At 64.9% G+C, this 21,871-nt stretch overlaps 4 protein-coding genes across 13 annotated transcripts in view; 1 reads left to right on the forward strand and 3 right to left on the reverse strand.

Annotated features, from left to right (window-relative positions):
- CAMTA1 (calmodulin binding transcription activator 1) overlaps positions 1–21,871 on the forward strand; it is a 266,410-nt gene that overhangs the window by 21,136 nt on the left and 223,403 nt on the right. The gene's annotated exons all lie outside the window — the stretch shown is intronic.
- Positions 97–4,129, reverse strand: TNFRSF25 (TNF receptor superfamily member 25). 3 transcript variants are annotated; one of them, XM_072354412.1, is made up of 8 exons: positions 3,967–4,129; positions 2,122–2,317; positions 1,867–1,998; positions 1,564–1,722; positions 1,408–1,489; positions 1,283–1,341; positions 993–1,201; positions 97–912 (listed from the first exon to the last, which is right to left on the reverse strand). In XM_072354412.1, the coding sequence occupies exons 1-8, from the start codon at positions 3,994–3,996 to the stop codon at positions 469–471; spliced, it is 1,311 nt and encodes a 436-aa protein (XP_072210513.1). In that variant the 5' UTR covers positions 3,997–4,129; the 3' UTR covers positions 97–468. The 3 variants fall into 3 exon arrangements, with proteins under 3 accessions (XP_072210513.1, XP_072210514.1, XP_072210511.1); XM_072354413.1 differs by lacking the exon at positions 3,967–4,129 and adding an exon at positions 3,462–3,603 and having other exon boundaries at positions 98–912; XM_072354410.1 differs by having other exon boundaries at positions 343–912; positions 1,867–2,317; positions 3,967–4,103.
- On the reverse strand, positions 4,491–16,930 carry PLEKHG5 (pleckstrin homology and RhoGEF domain containing G5). Of its 8 annotated transcripts, none has more exons than XM_072354201.1 (22): positions 16,805–16,930; positions 13,582–13,658; positions 11,151–11,280; positions 10,957–11,059; positions 10,813–10,867; positions 10,622–10,713; positions 10,410–10,546; positions 10,185–10,333; positions 8,515–8,700; positions 8,186–8,359; positions 8,019–8,114; positions 7,881–7,931; positions 7,598–7,747; positions 7,416–7,526; positions 7,202–7,351; positions 6,993–7,130; positions 6,801–6,920; positions 6,593–6,725; positions 6,402–6,517; positions 6,172–6,332; positions 5,311–6,099; positions 4,491–5,230 (listed from the first exon to the last, which is right to left on the reverse strand). In XM_072354201.1, the coding sequence occupies exons 3-22, from the start codon at positions 11,191–11,193 to the stop codon at positions 5,221–5,223; spliced, it is 2,964 nt and encodes a 987-aa protein (XP_072210302.1). In that variant the 5' UTR covers positions 11,194–11,280; positions 13,582–13,658; positions 16,805–16,930; the 3' UTR covers positions 4,491–5,220. The 8 variants fall into 8 exon arrangements, with proteins under 8 accessions (XP_072210302.1, XP_072210299.1, XP_072210298.1 ...); XM_072354198.1 differs by having other exon boundaries at positions 10,813–10,873; positions 16,805–16,916; XM_072354197.1 differs by lacking the exon at positions 16,805–16,930 and adding an exon at positions 15,092–15,347.
- On the reverse strand, positions 17,541–21,850 carry NOL9 (nucleolar protein 9). Its single transcript, XM_072354308.1, has 11 exons — positions 21,648–21,850; positions 21,336–21,561; positions 20,904–21,239; positions 20,728–20,824; positions 20,210–20,307; positions 19,815–19,976; positions 19,355–19,643; positions 19,035–19,146; positions 18,524–18,701; positions 18,161–18,294; positions 17,541–17,846 (listed from the first exon to the last, which is right to left on the reverse strand). Exons 1-11 carry the CDS (start codon positions 21,837–21,839, stop codon positions 17,718–17,720), a joined length of 1,953 nt encoding a protein of 650 aa, XP_072210409.1. The 5' UTR covers positions 21,840–21,850; the 3' UTR covers positions 17,541–17,717.

The following is a 21,871-nucleotide window of genomic DNA, read 5'->3' on the forward strand; positions in this document are numbered from 1 at the left end:
ATCTGTGATGCTCCCATCCAGGAGCCCAGTTGGCCCCACTTCTGTGCTGTGGGGCCAGCAGCAGCAGCCCAGAAGAAGGGCCAGGTGCCAAGGGATGGAGAACACACTGCTTTATTGGGGCAGGGGCAGGCCCACCCATGTGCACCAGCTGGGCGGCCTCGAGAACTATCCCATGGGTTGGCAGCGGGCTCGGTGCCTGCTCGTCCTGCGAGCAGCATGGGGTCCCGGGAGCAGGAGGACATAAATAGGGGTGGGTGAGTGGCCCAGAAAGGGAGTTCTGTCCTGCTCCTGCAGCCTGAGCCAGCAGTCCAGATAACTGACATAAAATGTCTACATGGCATAAGTAACAATACTTAGGGGTAGGGCACTCCGTGGCACCAGATCCGCTCCCTTTGCTGACGGGCACAGTGCAGTCAGGGGGCTCGGGGGCAGCCGCTGGGGCCGTGTCACCACACTGGGGACATGAAATCAGGGTCCCAGTGCCAGGCTTTGGCGCAGCGTCTCAGCGCAGCCCGACAGGTCCATGTGCTCCAGGGCGGCGAAGATGCGGTCGAACGTGGCACTGGTCTGCTGGCACCAGCGCTTCAGCATCTCGTACTGCCGGTCACGGAACGGGGCCACCTCCATCTCCACCAGCTCAATCTCCGTGTCCCGCAGCTCCAGCACCCGCATGAACTCCTTCCAGCGCCGCACTGGCACTGCGTTGATGACGGCGTAGAGCTGGCTGCCCTGCAGCAGGGCGCAGCGCTGGGGGTTGCTGTGCGGTGGGGCCGGGCTGTGTGCTGTGCTGGGCTCCGGGGGCACCGAGGGCTCTGCGGTGCTGTCAGGCAGTGCTGCTCTGACAGGCTGTTGGTGCAGCAAGGCCGAGGACTCTGAGCTCCTCCTCCCTGTGCTGGGTCCAGGCTCCCACACCTGTCCGGAGAGTTTGGCCAGGTCCAGTGCAGACCACCCGACCGTGGCCGGTAGCCCCCCATCCCACCTCAGGCACTCACCTGGCACTGCAGCACCTCTGTTGCAGCAGCCCTCCGGGTGATGGGGTGCATACAGGCTGTGGGGCCGGTGCAGTCACAGGGTGGGACTGTGGGGAGGGGGCTGACTGCCGGGGTCTCCATCTGGAGCCGTTTCCATTTGTGGTAGATAGCAAGGGTGCCCAGGAAGAGGGGCCCGGTCAGGCCCAGCAGGATGTACTCCAGCCCTGAGCCTGCAAAGAAGCGGTGCTGTACCCTGGAGCCGTGCCCCCTGCCCCACCACCCTCACCCCCCAGCCTCACTGCTCCACACACCTCGGGTCCGGAGGCCGCACACCCGCTGGCACTCCTCACTGCATGTCTCTGGGGTGCTCCTGCAAGGAGAGGGATGGTGGGCACCGTGCCGTGTTGCCAGCCCACACACCCAGGGAGCTGCTTACGTGTGGCACGGGTGGCACTCGCTGCCCTCGGCATAGAAGTCGGGTTTGCAGCTCCCACACTGAGCATCTTGCCTGTCTGAGCCTGGGAAGAGGGTGTGTGTCAGGGCAGTGGAGGCCCCGCAGGTGGCAACTCATGGGCTGGGTGGAAGCACTCACAGGGCTGCAGGAGCAGCTTCCCGGGGCAGGTCTTGCACTTCTTGCAGGAGAAGTCACTGCAGGAGTCGTCCTTGTTTTGGCACTCACGAAAGTGTCCGGACTCGCAGCCACAGGCGATGTTGCTGGTGGCCGAGCAGTTGCTCACCACAGTCTGGAAAGCTGCAGGGATGGGTGGTGAGCAGGGCAGCACGGCACAGCATGGCACAACATGGCACAACATGGCACAACATGGCACTGCATGACGCAGCGTGGTGCAGTGTGGCACAATATGGCGCAGCGTGGCACAGCACACTGCCAACTCACTCTGATGGTCACATGTGTAGCAAGCATCGCACTTGGTGCGGGTGTTGGGGTGGGAGAGAAAGGTGCCGGCAGGGCAGGCTTTGCAGACACTGTCGTTTCCATGGGTTGTGCAGGGGGTTTGCAGGAACTTCCCTGTGGGCAGCAGAGGGACAATGAGCACAGCCACCACTGTGTGCCCAGGCAGTGCCATGCCACAGTGCCCATGGCAAGTGACACACGTGGCGCATGGTGCCATGCCAGCCGGGCACTTCTCACCTGCGGGACACGGGATACAGCAACGACGGACCGAATGGATCCAGCTCATTCCAGGGGGGCAGGAGGACTTCACAGCGGACCTCTGAGGGCGGTTGGGTGGAAGCACCAGGCCCTGCTGGCTGCGTAGCATGGCACAGTCCTGGCAGCCCGGGGGCTGCGACCCGCTGGCCAGCAGCCACAGCACTGCCAGGAGCACCTGTGGGCAGGGAGAGGGCGGGCTGCAGAGAGCCTGGGTGCAGAGCAAGCATCCCAGGGCAGCGGGGCCGGGCCATCGCACTCACTGGGCTTCCAGCCATGCCCAACCTGCAGGGTGCGAGGCCGAGTGGATGCCGGTGCCCTGCAGGGCCGGCAGCAGGGCAGGACAGCCAGGGGCAGCCCCGTGCCCACAGCCCCAGGGATGGGAATGCCCCACGGCAGCCCCTGTGCCGGGCTTTCCCCTCTGTCCCTGAGTAATTGGTTTCCTGACCTCAGCACAGGGCACACACTGCGTGGGCACGTGGGTCACCCTGCCGGGCTCAGGCAGCCCAGCGCTGCCCACAGGCACTCGGCCCACAGATGATATCAGGCAGCCCAGCGCTCAGCCCCACGCGGCGTGCAGTTCAGGGCACGGGAGGGTTAAACACCTCCCTCCACTTTCCTCTCTTTTATCTGCCTCGCAGATTAGGCGATTTCCTCCCTGAGAGGAAACCATGCCCAGCTCACGCTGTCCCCGATGCTATCGCACCTCATGCGTGCGTCCCAAAGTAGGTCACTGCTCCCCCGCCACCCTGCGGGGCGCTGGGTGCTGAGCGGAGGGGAGCTCTGGGGGGAGCACGGGGGGCGCCTGCCGCGCTCCACCGCCTGCAGCCCGGGTGGGGTCCCAGGGTCGCACACGGCGTTGCGATGCGAGCAGCGTTTGCTCGGCCGTGGCAGGCAGGGAGCCAGGGGATTCCACGCCGGGGGCTGGATTTCCCAGCCGAGATCACCCCGATTACAGGGACTGAATCATTTTCTATTGAAGCCGCCGCCGCCGGACTGGAAACCATGCACAGGCTGTGCCATTTGCATAACACTGCGATCGCATCAGGGCGGCCGCACCACAACAAGGGGCCCAGCAGCCGGCGGCACGTCTGAGTCAGCGCGCAGCTCCGCCGGGCACGAGCACCCCGCAACGGGGCCCGACCCGCACGCGCCTGCTGCTCCGTCCCCGGCAGCCGGTGCGCAGGAGCCGCGCAGGAGCCGCGCAGCACCGGTTCCGCAGCGGGGGCTCCGCTTCCTGTGCCGCTCAAGCGCCGCCCCTACCCGGAACGCGGCTCTGACTGCAGGCTGCGCTCCCGGCAGCGCGGAGCTGGGGCACCCACCTACTCACAGCCAGCCCAACGTCACCGTCTGCCACCGTCGTGCACGGGGCTGCAGCGGCATCCCTGCGCCACGCTTGCAGGCTCTCCGCACCGCCCGGCCGTGGTCCTGTGGCCGAGCTCTGCCCGCTGTCCCTGCAGATGCGCCCCCGCTCCCCGTGGCCGCGCTGTGCCCGCAGTGCCCACGGCCGTGCCCAGCCCTGTGGCTGTGCCGCGCCTGTGGTCCCCACGGCCGTGCCGTACCTATCACCCCTGTGACCGTATCCCGCCCACAGTCCCCACTGCTGTGCCCTGGGTGGGGATGCAGGAGGCAGATTGCAGCCTCCAGGTGTTCAGCACAGCCCAGACAGATGGAGTGGCTGCTTTCACGGGACACGGACCCCCCAGCACATTGCAGAGTACATCTCACACCACTTCCACTGAGACCACCCACAGCCACCACCTGCCCCGGGCACCCAGGAACACACCAGCCCAGCCATTGGGCCCCCAGCCCCCCCCCCCCACTCACCGAGGCCGCCCCCGGGCAGCAGAACTTCATCCTTGCAGCGGGCGCAGCTGGGTCATGCCGGGTGGCAGCGGTGGGCACAGCAGAGTGTGGGGTCCCCGGTGCCGGGGAGGCTCAGTGCAGGGTTCCCCCACGCCCCATTGCGGCCGCACGACGTGTGATGTATGAGCACCAGCCCTCCCCAAGCAGGCTTTTATATGTGACCACAGCAGGAGGAAATGCTTTTTTGGAAGTGAGACCAGAGGGTTCGAAAGCACATGACAGGAACGCTGCGCAGGAGGGACCTGTGTCAGCCCGCCATGTTCCTCCCATTGCCCCCAGCAGCACAGGCACAGCCTGGAGGGGACACACGGTGTCCTCCGCTTCACCAGGCAGAGCTGCACCCCGACCTTTATCCCTGAGCAGGGGGACAGGGCTGGGGATGGCTCTGTCAGCCCTAAGTAGTGTGTGTCCCACATCCGCTCCCTTTCACCCCACGGTGCCTGGCTGCTGCCCGAAGGAGAGGCGAGGCGGGTGCAGCATGCACACAGCGAGCTTTATTGCTTGGCCGGACTGCACCGCAGCCAGCACAGGTGACGTGGCCAGCACATGCCCACAGCGCAGCACCACCACCTCCCAGTGCCAGCAGGCAGCACCGCTGCAGGGACAGCCTGAAGCGCAATAAAGAGGCACTCCGCAGCGATACCCCACTCTGGTGCAGGCTGTGTCTGCGGGCAGCAGCTCCCCACCAGCCCAGCACAGGACGGCATCCCGCGCTCGGCCACCGCAGCTCCCACACTCCTCACCCTGATCACCAAACTGAACCCTGGTCAGACCCTGTGGCCGCTGCCAGCCCCGGCTCGGCCCTGTCCCCTCATCTCAGCGCCCCCCGCCTCCCACCCCACATGCCAGCAGCCCCGTGCTGCCCTCCCCGCCGCCATCTCACACCTTCCCTGCTCCCCACTGCCGACGTTGCCATCCCTCCTCCCCACGCGGAGCCGCTGAGCCCACGGCCTCCCCAGGTGCAGCCCCACAGCCGCACTGTGTGCCACGTCCAGCCCCACGCGGACACCCCTGGGTAGCAATGGGCAGCCCGGTGCCGCCCTGCCGCAACGCGTCCTCCCAGAGGCAACTGCCCTGTGTCCCCACGTGTGACATCCTGGCACAAGCTGGTGGGCGCCCGCTCTGCCCAGCCCCGGCATTACGCTACGGTTAGAAGCAAGAGGAGCTCTTGGAGCAGCCACACGTCCATCCTCATCCTCACTGCCCCGGCAGCTCTCAGACCTCCCTGCAAGGCACAAGAAAGAAAGAGGCTTGGTCAGCATGGGGCCTGGCACATGGCACGTAGAGGGAATGGGCTGCACGTACGAGGCTGTCAGCGTGGAGTTGAGGAGCAGTGTGGTCCGGATTCGGTAGAGCTGTGCCAGCGTCAGCTTACGGTGCTGCGCTGATGAGGAGTCTGAGAGTGTGCGGTGGGCAGGGGGCTGAGGGCTGTGGCTGGGCTGACCCAGGGTGGGCACGGGGCTCTCCATGGGCTCCTCCGGCTCTGAGAGCTCTGAAGCGGAGTCACCACTACTGCTGCTGCCTGCACTGGGGGCCGGGTGCCCCGGGGCACGGCTAGTCCGCTGGAGCAGTGGGGGAGCAGGGGAGGGCATGCATAGGTCGGAGAGGCTCCGGCTCTGGCTGAGTGGGGCAGGGGGCCCGGCCAGCAGTTGCAGCAGGCTGGCCTCTGACTTGGACTTGAGCACTCGGGCCTTGCAAGGCAGAAGCTGTACGGGCGTCCGGCGGCGCAGCCGGGGTGAGGGGGGCCGTGGGTCCAGGACTTCTGGCCTCTCCTCAGCCCCCACGTCCTGCTGCCGGGGGAAGTCCCGTGGAGAGGCAGGTGAGAGTGTGCCATATGCACTGTCAATGGACGCTGAGCAGCAGCTGCCAGGCTGGGTGATGACACCGTGGGGCAGGGATAGGCTGCCCGAGGGCAGCTCGTGGGTCGGGGTGCTGGCGGAGGTGCCGGTGGCAGTGCTGGCGGAGGTGCCGGTGCTGACAGAAGTGCTGTCTGACGGTGAACCGAACGGCCCCACATCCGAGTCTGGGGAGGAGAGCTCATCGCCGCCGTCCACCACTACCACTGAGATGGTCTCAGTGGAGCCATCCGAGGGGCTGCGGGAGAGGGGAAAGTGAGGAGGGGGCTGCTCCGCGCCTGCGGTCACAGTGCCCCTGTCCCACTCGTACCACTGCTGGGAGTCCAGGCTGGTGCTGCTGCGGCGCAGCACTGTGGGCGAGCTGGCAGTCGAGGTGCTGCTCTCACCATCCTCCTCATCTTCCTCCTCCTCCTGCAGGCGCTGGCACTGCCTGCGCTGCTGCTCCTGCAGCCTCAGGCGCTGCAGCAGGTTCTGGGGATGGCAGGTGTCAGGGGGCCGTGGGCACGAGACCCCCGCGTCCCTCCAACACCACGTCCTCACCTGTGCGTTGTGCAGCGCCTCGACCCAGCTGCGGCACAGCGACTGCCCACTGGCCTGGAAGGTGTAGGCAGCCACGGCGCTGCCAAACTCATTCAGGTAGATGAGGAGGAAGGAGCCTGCAGATGAGAGGCTGTGAGGCTGGGACTCCCAGTGTCCCCCTGGGGTGCCGCTACTCCCCCAGTGCCACTCACCTGGGTCCTTCAGCTCCCGGCAGATGACTTTGTCCACCAGCAAGGGCTGCCGGACCACCTTGGTGCGCTCAGCCTTCTTGACAGGCTTGGTGATGAGGAAGAGGTCGGTGAAGAGGAAGCAGTAGACGTCCATCTGTGGGGACAAGAGCAGGGCCGTGGGTGCCAGCCAGCATGTGAGGGGCGAGCTCCCCATGCCCTTCATCCTCACCTTGCTGTCTTTACCTTCCCGCATCTTCAGGCTGCCCTCAAGAAGGAGCTGCCGGGTGTCATCAGGGGAGGTGCCAGGCATGGGGGCCGTCAGGTCCAGCCGCAGGAACTCCTTCAGCAGCTGCGGGAAGCCGGGGGAGTCAGCACAGGTCAGGACATAGCGCAGCACTGCAGCTGTGCCTGCCCAGCCTACCTTGTCCACCTCGTCCGTGCCGCCCTCCACCACCTCGTAGGCGTCGATGCGGCTGAGGATGGCGGCCAGGCGCTGCTGCTCCTGCCGCTGCCGCATCCGCGAGTTGACGTGATTGATGAAGTGCTCCACAGAGCTGATCTGCAGCGCAGGCACAGGGGTGAGGGACCGGGGGTGCCCACCTGCCCGCATCCCTGTGCCGCGCCCCTTACCATGGTGAGGATGGCATCGCGGGTGCGCGCATCGTCCGTCTTCTTCAGCACGGACTTGAGCAGCAGCGGGTACTTGGTGAGGCGCTGGTGGGGCTTCACCAGCATGTCGCTGAGCTTCAGGCGGCTGCACTGCTTGTGCTTCTCGGCCCACTGCAGCATGCAGATGTCAGCTCCAGCCGCAGCCCCGGCCCCAGTCCCACCGCCCCCCCCTTACCGTCACGTAGGCACGGAAGAGCTCGCTGTCGCGCAGCAGAGTGCGCATGTACTCCATGCAGCCCTCCTCCTCCATGCAGTACTGGATATAGGGCTTGAAGAGCGTTCCAAACTGTGGGCAGCGTGGAGGTGTTACCGCACAGCCCAGCACAGCCCAGGGTGCAGCACAGGGTTGTCACTCACCATCTTGAAGCCCTTGAGGAAGTCCATGGGGTCAAGTAGCACCTTGGTCCGACGGGCCTTGTCCAGCACCGGGGCCATGACGCTGCTCCACAGGCTGCGGTGCAGCTGGATGATCTCCCCAATGTTGCCAAACAGGCGCTCAGCGTCCACCTGCAGGGGGAGGCAGGGGGCCAGCGGGGGTCACATCCCCATGTGCCCACCATGCGGGGGAGCCCCTGCTGTGCACCGCACTGCTGCTCCCCCAGGCCCCACAGCACAGCCCCTACATACACAGTGCACTCACCTCACACAGCAGCCCTGACTCCTGAAGGTTCAGCAGGCAGCAGAGGAAGAGCTGTGGGGACAGAACGGGCACTTGTAGGGCAGAAGTCGCAGTATGGGAGACACATATGGCCGGGGAATACGTGCCACGGGCACTCACATCAGTGATGACCTTTAGCTTGCGGATGTAGGTGGCCTCAGTGTGCAGCAGCTCCCAGATGGCTTCCTGCTGGTGGCACTGCCGGCGCGTCAGGGCCTGCAGGGCCAAGCGTCAGTGTTGCACCGTCCAAAGAGCGCAGCCAGCATCGCCATCACCCCCAGTCCTACCTCTGTGCCCTCAATGATCTGCTGCCAGCTGTCCTCCAGCACCAGGTTGCTGTCATCCCCGTCCTCCTCCCAGGAGTCCTGGTCAAAGCAGAGCTGCGGTGGCAGTTTGGGCAGCCCGAAGCTGCTGTAGGTGTGCAGCTTGCTCTCCAGCTGCTCCATCTTGTCCACCTCCTGCTGGAAGGCATGAGCAGACAGGCTGGGGACAGTGGCAGAGTGCCACGGCTCTACTGGCCCTGCCGGTGGATCTGGGGCACAGCCATGCAGGACCTCACCCCACCACCTCCCTGGCACAGCACCGCGACTCCCGCACCTTCCCCCTGCCCACCTACCCTCCCAAAGGGGCCGGTGCTGGCGCCGGAGCTGAAGAAGCCGCTGAAGCGACTGGCAGCACGGTTCTTCCAGGTGTCGGTGCCATTAGTGGGCAGAGAGCCGCTGCCGTGCAGGGATGGCTCAGGGCTGGGGATGCTGGCGTCCCCCAGGAACTCCGTCATGTTCTTCCGCCGCCTGCCCGGAGCCTGTGTGGGTACAGTCGGTGCCGCGGGTCAGCACCAGCCCTGCACACCTCACAGCGCAGGGACAGCCCCCGAAAGCCACGCTCTGCCCCAGCTGATGCGCCCCCCACGTGCCGCAGCCGGTCCCTTTCCGGGGCGCACAGAGTCAGGCCCCCATGGGACATGAGCTCGCAGTGCCCGCACCCGCACTGACCTGCGTACCTGCATCCTGCGTACCGGGGCCAAGCGCAGGGTCCTGTGCCCACAGCCCGTGGCAGAGGGGCACCGCGGCTCAGCGCATCCCACGGGGTGCAGCACCCCGAGCCCCGCACCGCCCAGCTGTGCTCTGAACTTGAACCGCAGAGCCGGGCAGGCTCTGGCCGAGCTCCTCTGAACAAAAGGAGGTGGGGCCAGCGCAGAAAACCTAATTTCCCTCCTCGCCAGATAAGCTAAACAGACCCGAACAATTCGCTGGCAGAGATCAAAGCCCACCATCCCGCAGCAGAGCTGGGTCCCGGCCACACAGCACCCGCCTGCCCGGGCACAGCCGTGCTCATGCACCTCCACAACCCCATGCCAAGGCCATACCGTGACATGGCTGCTGCCCTCTCCTCACTCAGCACAAAGTGCAGCAGGGCCATTGCGTGGTACAGTGAGACCCACTGTCCCCAGACCGTGACAGCCACCACATGCCCAGTGTGCCCTGGGGAATCTCTACTTTGCCCCGGCACGGCCCCATAGCTCACCATGCCACAGTGTCCCCAAGTACCCCAGCCCACGCTGGCCCTGCTGCCCTGCTTTGGCTCGGCTCCCACCTGCTCTTGGGGGCCCAGCTGTGGAGGTGTTCCTGTGGCTGCCATCCCTTCTGCGCCACCAGAGCAGTGCCGGTCCTGCTGCCAGGCATCGTACTGCCGGATGCGGGCAGCCACCAGCCCCGGCCACACAGCCAGCTTGGCACCCTCAAGGGCTTCTGGCACAGAGAGCCGGGAGCTGCTGTCCCCACGCTGGGATCCCCAGAGCCAAACCCTGGGGAGCGGGAGCTGCGTGGCCCCACGAAGGTGACATCTGCTCCCACAGGGAGTGGCAGCAAATCCGGCCCCACGGCTTATCTGGGGCCAGGGTCCACAGGGCAGGACTGAGGCTGCACACAGCAGCTGACAGGTGCCAAGGCGAGGAGGGACGGTGGCCACATCCTGGCCAGGAGTGCAGCCAGGGTGAGCCCTGGAGTCCACGTGACGGCTCAGGGCCATGGGGCACGGAGCTTTACTTTGCTCAGGTACCAGCCCATACACGGCACAGCTGCAGGACTGCCAGCTGAGCTGCCACACCTGGGGCAGGGCACTGCCCGCACTGCAGTGCGGTACCACAGCGCTGGGAGCTGAGCCACTTCTCGGGGCTTCCAGGGGTTTGCACCCCCATTGCATGAGGGCAACCAGGAGACACCCTGCTGCCCTGGTGTGCCCCCACCCTCCTGGGCACACGAGGCATGGAGCGCTGTGCGTACTCACCAGGATGTCGGTGCCCTCCCTACGGCCTGGCCCTGGCTCCAGCCCTGTCCCGAGGAGTGCAGCGGTGCCGGCGGGGCGCAGGATGGGCAGGCTGGCTGAGCGTGCATCCCGTGCTGCCTGCTCCACCTTCAGCTCGTTGCCGGGCTTGGCTGTGGGAGCACGGAGCTGTCAGAGCCCCCAACCCCGTGGTGCCTGGGCTGGCTTTATATTTGCCCCCCTCCACACCTTTCACCCGCAGGTAGTGTCCCCCGAAGCGGTACGCCTCAAACTGGAGGGACAGCGGCGTGTTGGACTGGTCCAGGTAGATGTCCACCTTGCTCTGCTCGATCGCTCTCCTCTCAAAGACCGGCAGCAGCACGTCCCTGTGGATACCATCCCTATGGGTCCTGTGGGGTCTCTGTGCCCATTGGGGCTGTACCTGGCACAGACACACTCACCCCAGGGACTTCTTCTTCATGGCCGGCACGATCTCCGCCTCGATGTCAACATTCAGGTCGAATTTGAGGGTGAAGCACTCCTTGCTGGGGTCCTGCAGGAGACACGCAGCTCACCAAGGGCTCCCACCCATCTCAGATGTGGCCACAGCATAACCCTACAGCAGAGCCCCGGGGAGGGGATGGTGTCTTACATCCGTGTGCCTGCGCCGAGCCTTTTTCTTGGGCAGCTTTAGTGCCGAGCTTCTCCTGTCTCTGCGGGCAGGAGCAGAGTGAGCCAGGTGTTCCGCAGGGTACACGTCCCATGCACTGCAGACAGGGCTGGGACATGCACTCACCCTCTCCCGTCCACCGATCCCTCGTCATCATCCTCCATGTCAGAGGCAGGGCTGGTGCGCGGCGGGCACGAGCGTGTGGACACGTTGCGGGCCAGGATGGAGCCTGTCAATGAGCATCGGGGCTGTGCTGTGCTGAACAAGCTGGACCCGCTGCGTCCCATCAATTGGCCCGGGTCACAGCCAGCCCGGCTTACCTGGCGGGGGCAGGTCGAAGCGGATGTGCCCATCGAAGTGCATGGTGCCGTGCAGGCGCCCGTCGCAGGCCTCACACAGGCTAAGTGGGCTGCTGCAGTTCAGCTGCTGGCACTCCGCGTGGTGGCATACCTGTGGGGTGCAGCTGTGGGCTGGGACGGGGCAGCAGCAGGATCCCCCGACCCCCCGTGGGCTGTGCAGGGGATGGGGACGCAGCCACAGACTGTGGTGCTGTCAGGCACTGGAGGCTGCAGCGCTGAGCCCCCTCCCCATCACCTCTGCACTGCACAGACACCCTGTGAGCCCAGGGACTGCAGCAGAAGGGCCGCACACAGCTGGACGTGGAGGGAGAGAGGGCACTGGAGGCACCGGGGGCACCCGACCCCCACCCACCCGTTCCCAATGTCCCACGCTGGGCTGAGGGTGCACCAGGACCCGCTGTGCTCCCAGGGGGGCTGCGGGGCCACGACGGAGCCCTTTTGTGTTTGTGAGATCGGTGTCCCCACGGCAGGACGGAGGAAGCAAGTGTCTGCAGCAAAACAATGCTCGCAAGCCGATGCATTTCCTCCGATTGTGCGCCCAGCCTCAGCCTCGGCCGGGCATTCACAGGCATTTATTTTTAAACCCCTGGCCAGCCCCAGCGCGGCGCTCAGCCCGTGACCCTTTGCCGGGGGCCGCCCCGGGGCTCGGGGTGCAGCCGGGGGCTCTGAGCACACACCGGGGGTTCGTCCCCACCCGGCAGCGCCCCACGAGTGGAAGGGCTGCGGCGCGGCATCCCGGGAGCGCGGGCCCCGCGGTGCGGCAGAGGAAGCTCCGGTGCACCCCCGGCCGCCCCCGCTTCCTGCCCTCCTTCCTCCCGGCGCTGCTGAGGTCAGTGCTGACGCGGCCCGCCGCCCGCGCTCCCCGACGGGGCCGCCGGCCCCCACCGCCACGCCGCCTGCACCGCGCCCGGCCGCCCCCGCCGCGGGGATGCCTCGGGACGCCCGGAGCGACGAGCTGGGAGCCCCGCACCGCGCACCGACCTGCCGTCCTGCGCGGCCCCACCTGGCCGTCCGGAGCCGGGGATGTCGCGAGGCCGCGGCCCGGTGCCACGTGTGTCCCGCGCGGTGTTTGCCCAGCGGCTCCACCCGTGCAAACGCGGCACGCCACGCCTGCGGCCACGCTGCGCACCTGCCTGCCCGCATCGCCGCCCCCGGGCCGGATCCCCGCGCTGCCCGCACCGCGCTGCCCTCCCCAGGCAGGTTCCTGCCCCGGGGTCCGAGGTGCCGGCTGGCTGCGGGCACAGCCCGGCTCTGGAAGGAGCTGGAGAGATGAGCCCTCCCAAAACCCGCACTGCTTGAAAGGTCACCGCTGCGTTATTTCCTCCCCGGTGCTCCTGAAAGGCAGCATGTGCCTCACTCCAAAAAACAGCTCATCTGCTCACCATAAAAGCCCATGGCGGCGCTGCCAGGCCTCCAGGGCCCAACAGCCATCACTCTCGTTGCTGGAGCAATGCTCCTGCACTGCCCTTCCTGCCCAGGCCAGGAGCATCGCACTGCACTGCTGAGCACTGCACGGCTGAGCACTGCACGGCTGAGCACTGCACGCCCTCCCCACCAGCACGGCCTCGGCACACTGAGCACAAACCCGGCACTCACCAGGAGCAGAGCAGCAGCACGGCACCGGCAGCAAGGACAGCCCGGAGCGAGCCAGCAGGTCGAGCAGCCAAAGATAAGGGGCCCTAAATCCACTCCGGCTTTACATTAGCGATCAACAAGATTAGGAGAGGTGGCACGGGGCGCTTCCAGCCACAGGCTCTGCTTAATTCCAGAGCCCTGCACTTCCCAGCCTGGTCACGGCGCTCCCGTCCCTCCACACGGCGCAATGGATGCGGACATGAACGCAGCTGTTCCTGGAGGGGCCCTGTGCTGCTCTGCTGCCGAGCCCCAGTGCGCAGCAACGAGCTGCAGCAGAGGCTCCCTCCCTCCCAGGCACGGCCGTGCTGCCTGTGCCGGCTTGCCAAGCTGTGCTCCCGCCGGGAACAGGACAGACGGGCTCAATGAGATTAGCCTGAATTACAGCAGGTGGGGAAACGTGGAAGCTGCTTCCACGCAGTTAAATCCCAGCCACGCACGAGCCTGCGGGCACACACAGGCAGCGGGACCACGATGCTGCCGAGGGACGTGTGCCATCCACAGCTCCCACCATGCAGGGAAGTGGCTGCAGCCCTTCCGTGCTGCCTAGCCACATCCTACCGGCCCAGAGCTTTCTGCTTCATGGCCACCCGCCAGCCAACTGCACCGACCGGTTCTGCTGGCACCAGAGGCACTGGGAGCCGGGGCGAGCCCGTGGGAGCCTCCACCTGCCCGGATCTGCACCAGCACCGCGTGCCTGCTGCCTTCCTGCCCGCACAGCCCGAGCTGAAAGCCGCGCTGCTGGCACCCTGTGACATACCTTGGCTGCTCTCCTCTTGTCAGTGCAGTCTGGGTTCTGGCAGCGCAGCCCCTGCTCCTCTGCTGGGCACTGCTCGTCTGCAGGGAGAGCTAGGGTTAGCGCTGGGTGCACGCATGGGGCCTTGCAATCCCATGCCCGCCCCTGCCCCACTGCTCCTGCCCCACGGCTCCTGCAGGAGGGCAGGTCCCCAGCAGCAAGCAACCAGCTTTTGGGCAGAAGGCAGAGAGTGGAGGCTGCCAACCTCCTGCCCCAGAGAGCAGCAGCAGCTCCCGGTGATGCCCCAAACCCCATGTCCCTGTGCCCAGAACCCAGCGCTGTGGGCTCCAGCTTCTCCAGCAGAGGAGAGCAGTGTGTGTGCACCCGCAGCACTGGGACCAGTTGCTCCCTGCTGCAAAGTGATGGGACCACTCTGGGTGCGTGCTGCCCACAGAAGGGGTCCCACAGCTGCCCCAGACATGGGGCTGAGCAAGGTCAGGACCGCCCATGAGTGGGAGAGGGGCCGGGAGCTGCCCCTGGGATGGGGATGGCAGCCCAGTGTGGTCAGTGATGACGCACCATGAGCTCCCCAAACTCCCAATGCTGTAAACACAGGAATGAGCCCAAAGTCCCAAACCTGCCCTAATATGGAGATTTATTTCCTGATGGGTAGCAGTGCTGGGATGGCTACAGCACAGTGCACAGCTCGGGGGCATCGTCCTGCACTCACTGCCATGACAGGCAAGGGCTGAAGGCAGTGCCAGGAGTGCTAAATCTGCTGCTCGCCAGCCCCCAAAGGGGCTTACGGACTGCTTTAAGCTCTAACAGTTAAATCGGCCTTGAGGACAAATCCTATTTTGAAAGCTTTTGTTATGTGTCGTGCCTAATAGTTTAAAAATAACGGGCTCTGGGCAGCTCATGGCACACCAGCGGGCACTAGGGCTGAAGCAAGAGCTCTCCTGTGGGGCAGAGCAGGGCTGTGCTCACACCAGCCCAGGGCACCTCCGTGGGGACCCCCGTGGGCACCCCTGGGTGCAGTGCCCATGGGAGAGAGCCGGGAGCCCGGCTGCTGCGGGGCCCCGCTGCCCACACGCCAGCCCCGCACCGCAGCAACACAATGGGAGCTCTGTCCCCACCACCACCCCGCAGCGCCCGCCAGGCTGCTCGGCCCCTCCGCCGCCATCATTTCACTTGACCTATTATGAAAAATAACAGAAACAAACCAGAAATTCTTTCAGGCCGGCGAGGGGAAGTTTTCCCAACTCACCAAAACCACGAGGATGGTGACAGCAGCCCCTGCCCCGCACCGGGTCGCTCTGCCACGGCCCTTCCCAAACACCACCGGCAGCAGGAGCTCACACACACACACACACACACACCAGGACCTCGCATTCTCCGTGCTGGCTGCGGTGCCCGGGGCAGGCAGCTCTCCAGGTGCTCCCCAGCTGCCCGGCAGCATCCCTGCTCCCAGCCCCGCACACAGCGCTCCGTCTGTCTGTGCGCAGCTTTCCGCCGTGCCGTCGCCATCACGTACCCGCCAGCTGCTCGCTGATGTCCGGGCTGGAGCTCCACGAGAAGCGCTCCACCGCCCCGTACTCCATTCCTGCCAGCACAGGGGGCAGAGCCCCCAGCTCGTACGTGCCCCGCTTCTTCCAGTACAGGAACATCGTGCGGCCACAGCGCGGCACCTGCGCTCACCATGGGGCACCCGGGGGGCTGCCGCGGCCGAGCCGTGCCCACACCGGTGGGACTGGCCAGGGGGCCCGGCTCCGGCTTTAAGAGCAGGTCCCGCTCTCCGGACAAGCGCAGCATTCATCCCGCGAGCCGGGAGCGCTGGGGTGGCGGAGGGTGCTGCTGGAGGCTGCCCAATGCCCCGCGCACAGGGCGCACAAAGGGCCTTTCTTCAGCCTCCTACAGACATTGCACAAATTTCACTTTCCGCCGTCTATGAAAGACATTTCGGCCGCGGAGACAAGACAGGCTTGTGATCCAAATAATCGGCATGAAGAGCGCGGCTGTTCGGCAGCTCTGGCGGCACAGCGCTGGGGGGGGGATGCTGCGGGAACCGGGGGCTGAGCGCTGCGGGGAGGACGGGACGGCACTGAGGACGGCGCTGGGGGTGGGCGCGGAGCCGCAGGGCACCAGCACGGCTCCGGCTCCCGACCCCCACCCTGCGCTCGGCACCCGGCTGCGATTCGCGCACCGGGATGGTGGTTCGGCCCTGCAGCAGCCCGCAGCTCTCCGTGGCTCACGCAGTGGAATTTTCTCCCTCCATCTGGGCTCCCAGCGGGCTGCCATTCCGCCCCACGCCCCGCGCAGGAGCGCCGGTGGCGGCAGTGCTGAGCTGGGACAGCCGCGTGTCCCGGCTCCCCTGCGAGGCACAGCAGGTGACAGGGAGGAGCCGGGCCGAGCTCGAACCCCCAACCTGACCGCCTGCGGGACAGCCCCGCACCCAGCGGCACAGCCCCGCCAGCTCCAATCCTGGCCTCCTGCCCCAGGCTCACTATCACGGCGTCGTGAAGCCGCGCTTTCCATACGTCACCTTGGCCACCAAAACCAGCCAAACGCCCATCAGTGAAACCACCCACCCAGCAGCAGCCCGGGATGCGCTCGGCCAGGATCGGGTGTTTGCAGAGCTGAGCCCGACGGCGGCTCATCAGCACCGAAACGGCTCTGCCCGCCCGTCCCGAGGATCGGGCCCCAGCCCCATTGTTCCCTTGCTGGCAAAGCGCTCCCAGCGCTGCAGGCGGTGACGCAGCGCACACACGTGCGTGGAGACGGAGAGTTTCAGTTTTCTCCTTTCCACCACCGGGCAGCTGAGATCTGCCGGGCAAAGCTCCCTAAACCGGGGCGGTCTGCACGGAATGACCGGTAAAAGCAATTCCTGCCCGGCTTCATCAGCACCGACACCGCCCGCGGCCGTCACTCCGCACAGCTCCGCCGCCTCCGGGCCCCTTTGCCGGGAGCGGACGAAGGAAAAGCCGCTCCGGAGCTTTTGTGATGCGGAACACAGACGGCGGCAGAGCCCCTCTGCCGCCATCCGCCATTCGAGTGCTGGGGCGGGGGGGAAGGAGGGGCAGCGCCTGCCCGAACCGGGGGGAGCATCGGCGAAGCGCAGGGCAGGGCCCGGGGGGGGGATGCGGGCGGAGGCCGGGCCCTTCCAGCGGGCGTCCCGCAGCCGCCCCTCCCTCCGCACACCCGGAACGGCCGCAGCCGGACGCCTCCCCGCCCCCCCCCGCGCACTCACGCGTCCCCGGGCGAAGGATGAGGCGGCTGCGGGACGGACCCGCGCTCGTTGGCGGCTCTCATCGCTCCGCGCGGTGCCGTTACCGCATCACGCTCCGCACCGCCGCCCCCCGCAGCGGGAGGCTCCGCCCCGCCCGGCCCCGTCTCACCTTTCCCGGTGCTCCCCCCCCCGCCGCACAGATGGCCCCGGATTCATTTTCGCACCGTGCCGGCCGAGCCCTCCCCGCGCCGCCGGAGCCAACCATATGTGCAGCATTAGCGCCGGATTAAGTTCAAGCTTTAACTCTTCGCCGCGCGGAGCTCGGTCAGGACCTCCCGGTGCCGTCGGTGCGTTTGTTCCCATCTGTTCGTCGGGGTTCTCAGCGTTGCCCCACGCGGTTCACGGGTAACACGTTCCTCCCCCCTTCCGTGGTTCTACCCCCACCGCAGTGTTTGTTAGAGCAAGATACATGCACTTACACTCGAGGCTTCCAAGCTCAAGCAGTCCATCCCACCTTCCCCCCAGCACCACCATCTGAGCAGAGAGGCACCGCACTCTCCACAAGTTAAAGGGCAACAGAAAGATCAGCACAAGCTCTTAAAGCCACGACTGAAGCAGATGAAGGCACCGTGCAGTCATGCTCACAGTCCCCTGAGCTCCAGAGCAAACTGCTTCAGCCAGGAGGAGCAGCATCGCTTCAGTTAAGAGCCAGGGGTTGTATGAGCCACATCCACGGCACTACAGGCTTTGGAAGGGATTCAAACCAATGTTTTCAACTTATTTATTACAAAACACCCAAATACATACTGAAAATATAAAACACCGTTAAAGACCATCTTTTAGTATCTACAGATTGGCCACTTGCTCGGTGTCTCCTGCAACCTCAGGCCTCCCACCATACAAACAAACCCTGCAGCCCAAAGTCCCAAAGGCTTCAGGTATCATCACACTGCAATGTGTATTCTCTCTTCTTCGGATGATGCTTCTTTCTCAGCTTCCCAGACCCCAGAATGCTGTAGTTGTACTCAGATGTGACATAAGGGATCTCTCCCTCGATTCCTTCCTGGAAAAACAAAACCAAAAACCAGAACAACGTTACAGACCTGCACCTTCCATTGAAGGCATCCCCCCCCCCTTTGAAGACAGGAGAGTTGACCGGTGAATAGAAGAAAGTGACCAGAGTCAACCCTATGCAGATATCTGAGAGGTATGGATGTTCTCTTGGCTACTGCTGTGCATTAAGGGCAATTTCCCAGCGGTACAACCACCTGCTAACACCCACACAGCTCTGCACGGATGTGAGCCTCAAAGAAAGCAAAACCCTGCCGGCAAGATTAACCCTACGACGTTTCCAACCCTCCTCCAGCCAATTCCTACCTGGCTCACAAAAACGCAGTTTGGAACGGCAATGTTTCCCAGCAGGAGGCAGTTCACCGCCCGCAGACTCTGCGGAGGCACCGGGGTCAGGATGTGATAGAGATGCTTCTCCATGTCGACCCCTCGGACAATCCCTGCAACACAACAGCGTTCCCTCCTCACTGCGCCCCATCACCTCTCACCGTCCAGCCAAACCTGGCCCATGAATTCAGCACAACCCGCTCAGGATCTGCTTTGGGAGACGTGAACCTAGTCCTGTTTTTCCAGTTCTTTTTGGAAAGAGGAGATAATTCCAGCGCTCTGCAATGCAGCTCAAAATACAACACGGGAGAACACGGCTTAAGGTTTCCCGGCCTCACTCACCGAAGCCGAGGCAATCACAGATGGGTGTCTGTGTCAGCAGCACTGGCCCGGCACTTTGGCATCTGATTTCATCTGGTATCCTGCAGAGCCCAACCCAGCTGGCGTTCACTGCGTACATGATGTTGGTAGGGGCGACATCAGTGTGAATAACCCTGAGTGCAACAGCATTAAAAGGTACCTGAGGGGGGAGGAAAAGAACGAAAAGAAACACAGCTGTGTCAACAGCTCGGCATCAGTTCTGCATACTTAACCTGAACTTGAACCCAACTAGAAAGCCACCGACCACATCTACAAATAGCTCAGCAAACACTTCAGTTCCAGCACTAACAACTGAACGCACAGAACAGGTGACACCGCAGCAAAAGCTCTGCCTTGAATCACAAACCCCGCTCAGCCCGTTCCTTTGGATCACGAAGCATTTGTTCCCCACCTCCCATAAAACATTCACAGTGTGACTTCCAATTCCCAGATGCCCTGCAGCACCTGCTGCCCCCTCCAGACGCCCCCATACCTGATACGGCACCAGGCTGTGCAGCGGAAGGACAGACGCCGCATCAGGGGGCTGCAGCTGCCCCAGGTAACCCAGGATGGACATGTCACGTAAGATGCTGCTGTGCACTCGCCTGCAGGAAATAAACACAACAAATGAAGAAGTGGAAGCTGCACTCGGTGTAGAAGTCTGCGTAAACCGCAGTATGGAGCGGGGCAGAGAGGAACAGCCCCCGCTCTGTTCCCCACCTAACACAAGGGTTCTCTATTATGCCTTTACCATCAAGACTAAGTGTCTCACTGAGCCAATTAAGAACCGCTCAAGGCCAACTTTCCACTTACGCTTCGCCTGCAGCCCCAGCCCCAGGGAACTCAGGGTGGATGTAGAGCAGTTTATACTCAGGAGCTGATGCATCTTCCTCCCCTTCAGAGCACTTCCAGCCCTCTGCTGCACTCAGCTCCATCCGCTTGCCCTTGGCTTGCTGCTTGCCCTTGGTGTACAGCCCGGGAGCCAGATGGACATTCTCGGGGGTGAGCGGAGCCATGGCCTTCCAGTCATACACATCCATCTGAACCACGTGAGTGGGCGACAGCAGCCGGATCATATCGGTCAGGAGCAGCAAGCCCTCGCCTTCAGGGGGCAGAGAACACAGGGCTACAGCCACCACATAAAGACCCAACGCTGTTACAGAAGACCAACAGCAGCTGTTTTCATGCTCCCGGCTCTGCAGTGAGGCCATACGCTGTCAGGTTGTTACGTTCCCTCTGCACCACCCCTTCAGAACGGGCCCATCGTGTTTACCTTTCACCCAGCCCATAGTGTTGATGACTAAAGGTACTTCCTTCCTGTAGGAGCTGAACACGTACTTCACCACATCGATGTATCTCTCTGTGTCCTGCTCACAGCTGCTCTGCCCGTAATACACCATCTTACGCGGCGTCCGCTGGTGCGTGTATGGCGGACCTGAGAAGGAAAGCACATCTCTGGCACTGCCAGGTATCTTCCCTCTGCTAACACAGGGGGGAGAACAGCCCCACGGTGCTTATCAATGCTCAGCAAGACAATGCTACGGCCTTTTGTTCTCTGTGTGCACTTTGGGTACGTGTGGCAGCTTCCCCTGAAGCACAAACCCCAAAAAGCACCTTCTGGGAGCATCGGGTGCTTCTGGCACCTGCAGGAAGCGGCAAAGCACGTACCGAGAAACGGCTCCGTTACGTTACTTAAAGACACGCATCCGGGCGGCGTGAACTCGGTCTGGCCGATGTCACATTCCATGTACTCCACAGAGGGAAGGCTGCAGTGAAAGAAGCCCGTGTGTCAGCACCCACCGAGAGGAGGGAGCACACTAAGAACGAGGGAGAAGCAGGGAGAGATTTAGTTCAGTCAGAGCAGACACAGTCAGACCCCAAGTAAGGGAAGAGCAGAGACAAGGACTTGAAGGGCACCTGGATCCTGTTCCTACACCATAACAGCTCTGTGCCCACCCTTAGAAATAAAGCAGAGCTGGCACCGACTGCTGTACTCTCTCCCTTACGTTAAGCGGACACTCTGAGAGCGGTGACTTGAGCTTTCTAAGCTCTAACCTCTAGTTCAGCAGGCAGCGGCCAAGATTAAAGGCTCGCCTTGCTCTGCCACGAGCCTGCAGCGACACAAATGCACTTGGCAGCGAGGACTGTCCCACAGCTGATGGAAGGAGCCGCAGGGGCGCACTCACTGGTTGAGCAGCAGGTTGATCAGGTATCTGTTGAAGGTGGACTTGCCGATGCTCTTGGGGCCGCACACCATGATGACGGGCACGCCCTCGTCCTCCTCTGGCAGGAGACACAACAGTCGCTCTGCAGGGAGCAGCGCGGGGCTCCCGGCTCGGCCGGTGCTGGGAGCGGCACTCACCGCAGCAGACCCGCAGCAGCTCCTGCAGGGCGCCCCGCGTGCTGTCGGACAGCAGCAGGCCGCGCTCGGGGCCGCAGGGCACGACACCCACCGCCGCCAGCACCGCCGCCTCGGCCGGAACGTCGGGCTCGTCGTGGCGCCGCGCGGAGCGGCCGTCGGGGCGGCGCGGGGTCGGGGCGGCGGAGGAGCCCGGGGGGCCGAGACCGACCCGCGGCTGGAAGAGGCGGCAGAGCGGCGGGAGGCTGAGCAGGAAGCGCGTCACGGCGGTGTCCAGGTGCCGCAGCAGCAGCACGGCGCACTCGGGGGAGAAGCGCGCCATCACCCGCAGCCGGGCCTCTGCGGGACGGAACGGGGGCGGCGCGAAATGGCGGCGGAACCGCGAAATGGCGGCGGCGGAACCGCTGCCCCCCCCCGGATCCCCCCCCAACTCACGGCGGCGGACGCGGTGGGCGCGCAGGGCGCTGCGGGCGGCAGAACGGAGCTGCCGGGGGTCGGAGTGAGCGGGGCGGGCGGCGGGCAGCGCCTCCATGGACAGCGCGCAGTGCGTGGGCGGCGACAGCAGCGGCAGCGGCGGCTGGTGCGGCTCCACGTGGAAGCCCCCGACCCGCACGGCGCCGAACAAGCAGCTGAGGCGGCACTTCCCGCTGAACGTCACGACCTGCGGGAACCGGCAGCGGAGAAACGCGGCGGCGTCGGACGGAGGCGGCGCGGGGCGCTGCGGGAGCGGGGCGGGAGGACGCGCACCTGCCGCGGGCCCAGCAGCAGCACCGCCGCGCCCTCCGCCGCCTCCACGGCCGCCAGCTCCGCCCCGCCCGGCGGCACCGCGTCGACCCGCCGGAACGACGCGGCGAACTCCCGCCACGCGGCCTCATCGCGGCGCTCCCCGGCGGCGCAGCGGGACGGAACCCGGCGGGGCCGGACGCGCCGCGCGGGCATGGCCGCCTCCCGCCGCCAACGCCGCCGCTCTC

The sequence above is a fragment of the Excalfactoria chinensis genome, chromosome 20 (genome assembly GCF_039878825.1).
Source record: "Excalfactoria chinensis isolate bCotChi1 chromosome 20, bCotChi1.hap2, whole genome shotgun sequence".
NCBI classification, from domain to species: domain Eukaryota; kingdom Metazoa; phylum Chordata; class Aves; order Galliformes; family Phasianidae; genus Excalfactoria; species Excalfactoria chinensis.